Source organism: Myotis davidii, unplaced genomic scaffold (assembly GCF_000327345.1).
Source record: "Myotis davidii unplaced genomic scaffold, ASM32734v1 scaffold2042, whole genome shotgun sequence".
NCBI lineage: Eukaryota > Metazoa > Chordata > Mammalia > Chiroptera > Vespertilionidae > Myotis > Myotis davidii.
In genome coordinates, this window is record NW_006293469.1 from 145,510 (window position 1) to 148,314 (window position 2,805).

The 2,805-nt window shown below is 43.6% G+C and overlaps 1 protein-coding gene across 1 annotated transcript in view; it reads right to left on the reverse strand.

The window, feature by feature from the left end:
- The window catches only part of UBXN4 (UBX domain protein 4), a 39,226-nt gene that overhangs the window by 26,537 nt on the left and 9,884 nt on the right, over positions 1 to 2,805 (reverse strand). The window contains exons 4-5 of the mRNA XM_015566145.1: positions 2,691 to 2,799; positions 2,213 to 2,375 (exon numbers count right to left, since the gene is read on the reverse strand). Coding sequence (XP_015421631.1) covers positions 2,213 to 2,375; positions 2,691 to 2,799 — 272 coding nt within the window. The remainder of the gene's footprint in view (positions 1 to 2,212; positions 2,376 to 2,690; positions 2,800 to 2,805) is intronic.

Sequence of the window (2,805 nt, forward strand, 5' to 3'; positions counted from 1 at the left end):
AATCTGGAAAATGTATATCATTTGGACAGACTTTCCCTTTGCTACAACATCGAGTAAATTTCCCATCGGATGGTTTTTCATCAGAGAAATTTAGTGAGAGGCAAAATTCACATCGAATAGTCATTCCACCACAACCATGTTTGAGAATTGCATCCTTATGTACTCCATTTTCCCTGAGAAGACAGTTCCTACCGGTATTGGTAGCACTTGTTGATGACTGTTCTCTAGACATATTCTGTTGTTGCCACTGCCTTCTTTCAACTTCAAAGGCACGTTGGTCTTTTGACATTTTCTGTCGATAACGCTGGTGTTCAGATACATCCTGTCGCAGGCACCGCCTTCTTTCAAGATCAGGTGCACGCTGCTCTGCAGACACTTTCTGTCTATAACACTGGCATCTTTTGGCTACAGAGCTACGTTGTATCAACAGTTGTTCTTTAGACATAGTCCCACCTCTCTACTGTCACGGTCTGAGATGCAGCTGAATGGCTATCAGGCTGCTGAGAGCTGTCTGACCAATGGCTGCTTCTGGCTGATTCTGTGGGGATGGGACTTCCTCCTCCCTGCTGTCAGTTTCCACAGCTGTGATGAGGAAGCTGGGGTGACAGAGGGAGCCGCACCCTCCAAGCTGCCCTCTCTCTCACTATGCTCTAATGTCCAGTGGTCTCCTGCTCTACCAAGTCCTCCAAACCTCCCGCTCTCCGCTGGCAAGATCCCAGGAGCCCGCGGGCATGGCTAGGTGCAGGTGGCCTTGGCTCCCTGACTGGCAAAAGTCCCAGAAGCCCGCAGGCGTGGCTACAGCCTCGCCTCCTGGGGCTGGCGAAGGTCCTGGGAGCCTGAGGGCATGGTTTGGCGCAGCAGGCCTCGCCTCCTGGGCTGGCAATGGTCCCAGGAGCCTGTGGACGCAGCGCTGTCGCCTCCTGGGGCACTTGACACCTATGTATGCAAATTAACTGCCATCTTTGTCAGGTTAATTTGCATAGTCACTCGGATTGGCTTGTGGGCGTGGCTTGAGCGTAGCAGAGGGATGGTTAATTTGCATCTCTTTTATTATATAGGATTAATTTGTTTCTCTTTTATTATATAGGATTCTAATTTTAAAAATACCAATATTATTCCCTTAAATATGTATTGTATTTTATCTATTATAAAGACAATTCCAAATACATTAGCTCATTTGGACCTTTCAAAATCCTCTGGCTGGAAAGAAATTTATAAAATAGCTGAGTGTCACCTGCCAGTGTAGCTCAATGATTGAGTGTCGACCTATGAACCAGGTCATGGTTTGATTCCTGGTCTGGGCACATACCCGAGGTGTGGGCTCGATCCCCAGTAGGGGGCTTGCAGGAGGCAGCCGATCAATGATTCTCTCTCTTTATTGATGTTTCTATTTCTCTCTCCCTTTCACTTCCTCTCTGAAATCAATAAAAGTATGTATTTAAAACAAACTAACAAACAAAAACAGCTGAGTGTCATAATGACAGTCCCTGAACCACAGCACAGTAGCAGAAATTACAAATCAACTGTTCTGGACTGTGGCCTATTTGGGTTTGAAGGGCTTATTCACTGACTTTATCCTCTTCTGCCACTAAATGACAAACATATGTATTTAAGACAACCCTTAAATTTTAAGTTAGGTGAATGTGAGGGGGGGGGGGAAAGGCAATGTTTTTACTTCTAATGATATTAATCTGAGGCGTTTAAAATGAAGTGAAGGAGCCCTACCTGGTTTGGCTCAGTGGATACAGCAGCCATGGGCAAACTACGGCCCGCGGGCCGGATCCGGCCCGTTTGAAATGAATAAAACTATTGAAAAAAAAGACAGTACCCTTTTATGTAATGATGTTTACTTTGAATTTATATTAGTTCACACAAACCCTCCATCCATGCTTTTGTTCCGGCCCTCTGGTCCAGTTTAAGAACCCATTGTGGCCCTCGAGTCAAAAAGTTTGCCCACCCCTAGGATAGAGCATCAGTCTGTGGACTGAAGGATCCCAGGTTCAATTCTGGTCAAGGGCACATGCTCAAGTTGCAGGCTCAACCCCCACTGGGGGGCATGCAGGAAGCAGCAGATCAATGGCTCTCAGGTGAGGATTAACAAAAATTGATGTTTCTCTCTCTCCCTTTCCCTTCCTCTCTGAAATCAATTTTAAAAAATTAAAATGAAGTGAAAGAGTACTTCTACTGTATCAGAAAGTACACTGAAAATTACCTGTTGCGGTATCAGAAGTGGGTGATGCCTCACAAAGTTCTACATTTCTTGAGTGAGTGTTTTCAGAAGTATTGTTAGGTTCAAATGAGGTGGATGGAGTAGAAAGTGAACTTTCTGACTGGCTGCCATTTGCCTCTGATGTTTCACCTTTTAATGAGTGCATCTAGAAAGAAAACACATTGAAATTTAACAGATAAGAATCTAGATTTACCATGGCAGATGAGACCAAAATAAGAGTGAGTCAAAGTATATACTTTCTAAGTAGATAAATCTAATATATATAATCCTAAACATGACATAATCATGTTATGAAATTCTACTATAAACCAGTCCAGGAAGAGAGTATTTACTAACTTTCCAATTTAATGGCATGGCAGGTCCCTGAATATTGAGAGCACTTGCAAAAATACTCCAATGTCAAGTTCCTGGCTAATCATTTTCATATGTTTACACAAAGAACAATTATGTTCCTTCTCACCTGCCGGACTTTGTGAATTCTGGTAACAAGTTCATCTGCAGAAACACTTCCTGCTATTACTTCCAAAGGAATTCCACTGTCTCCAATAAAGAAACTGGATGGAACACACAATACA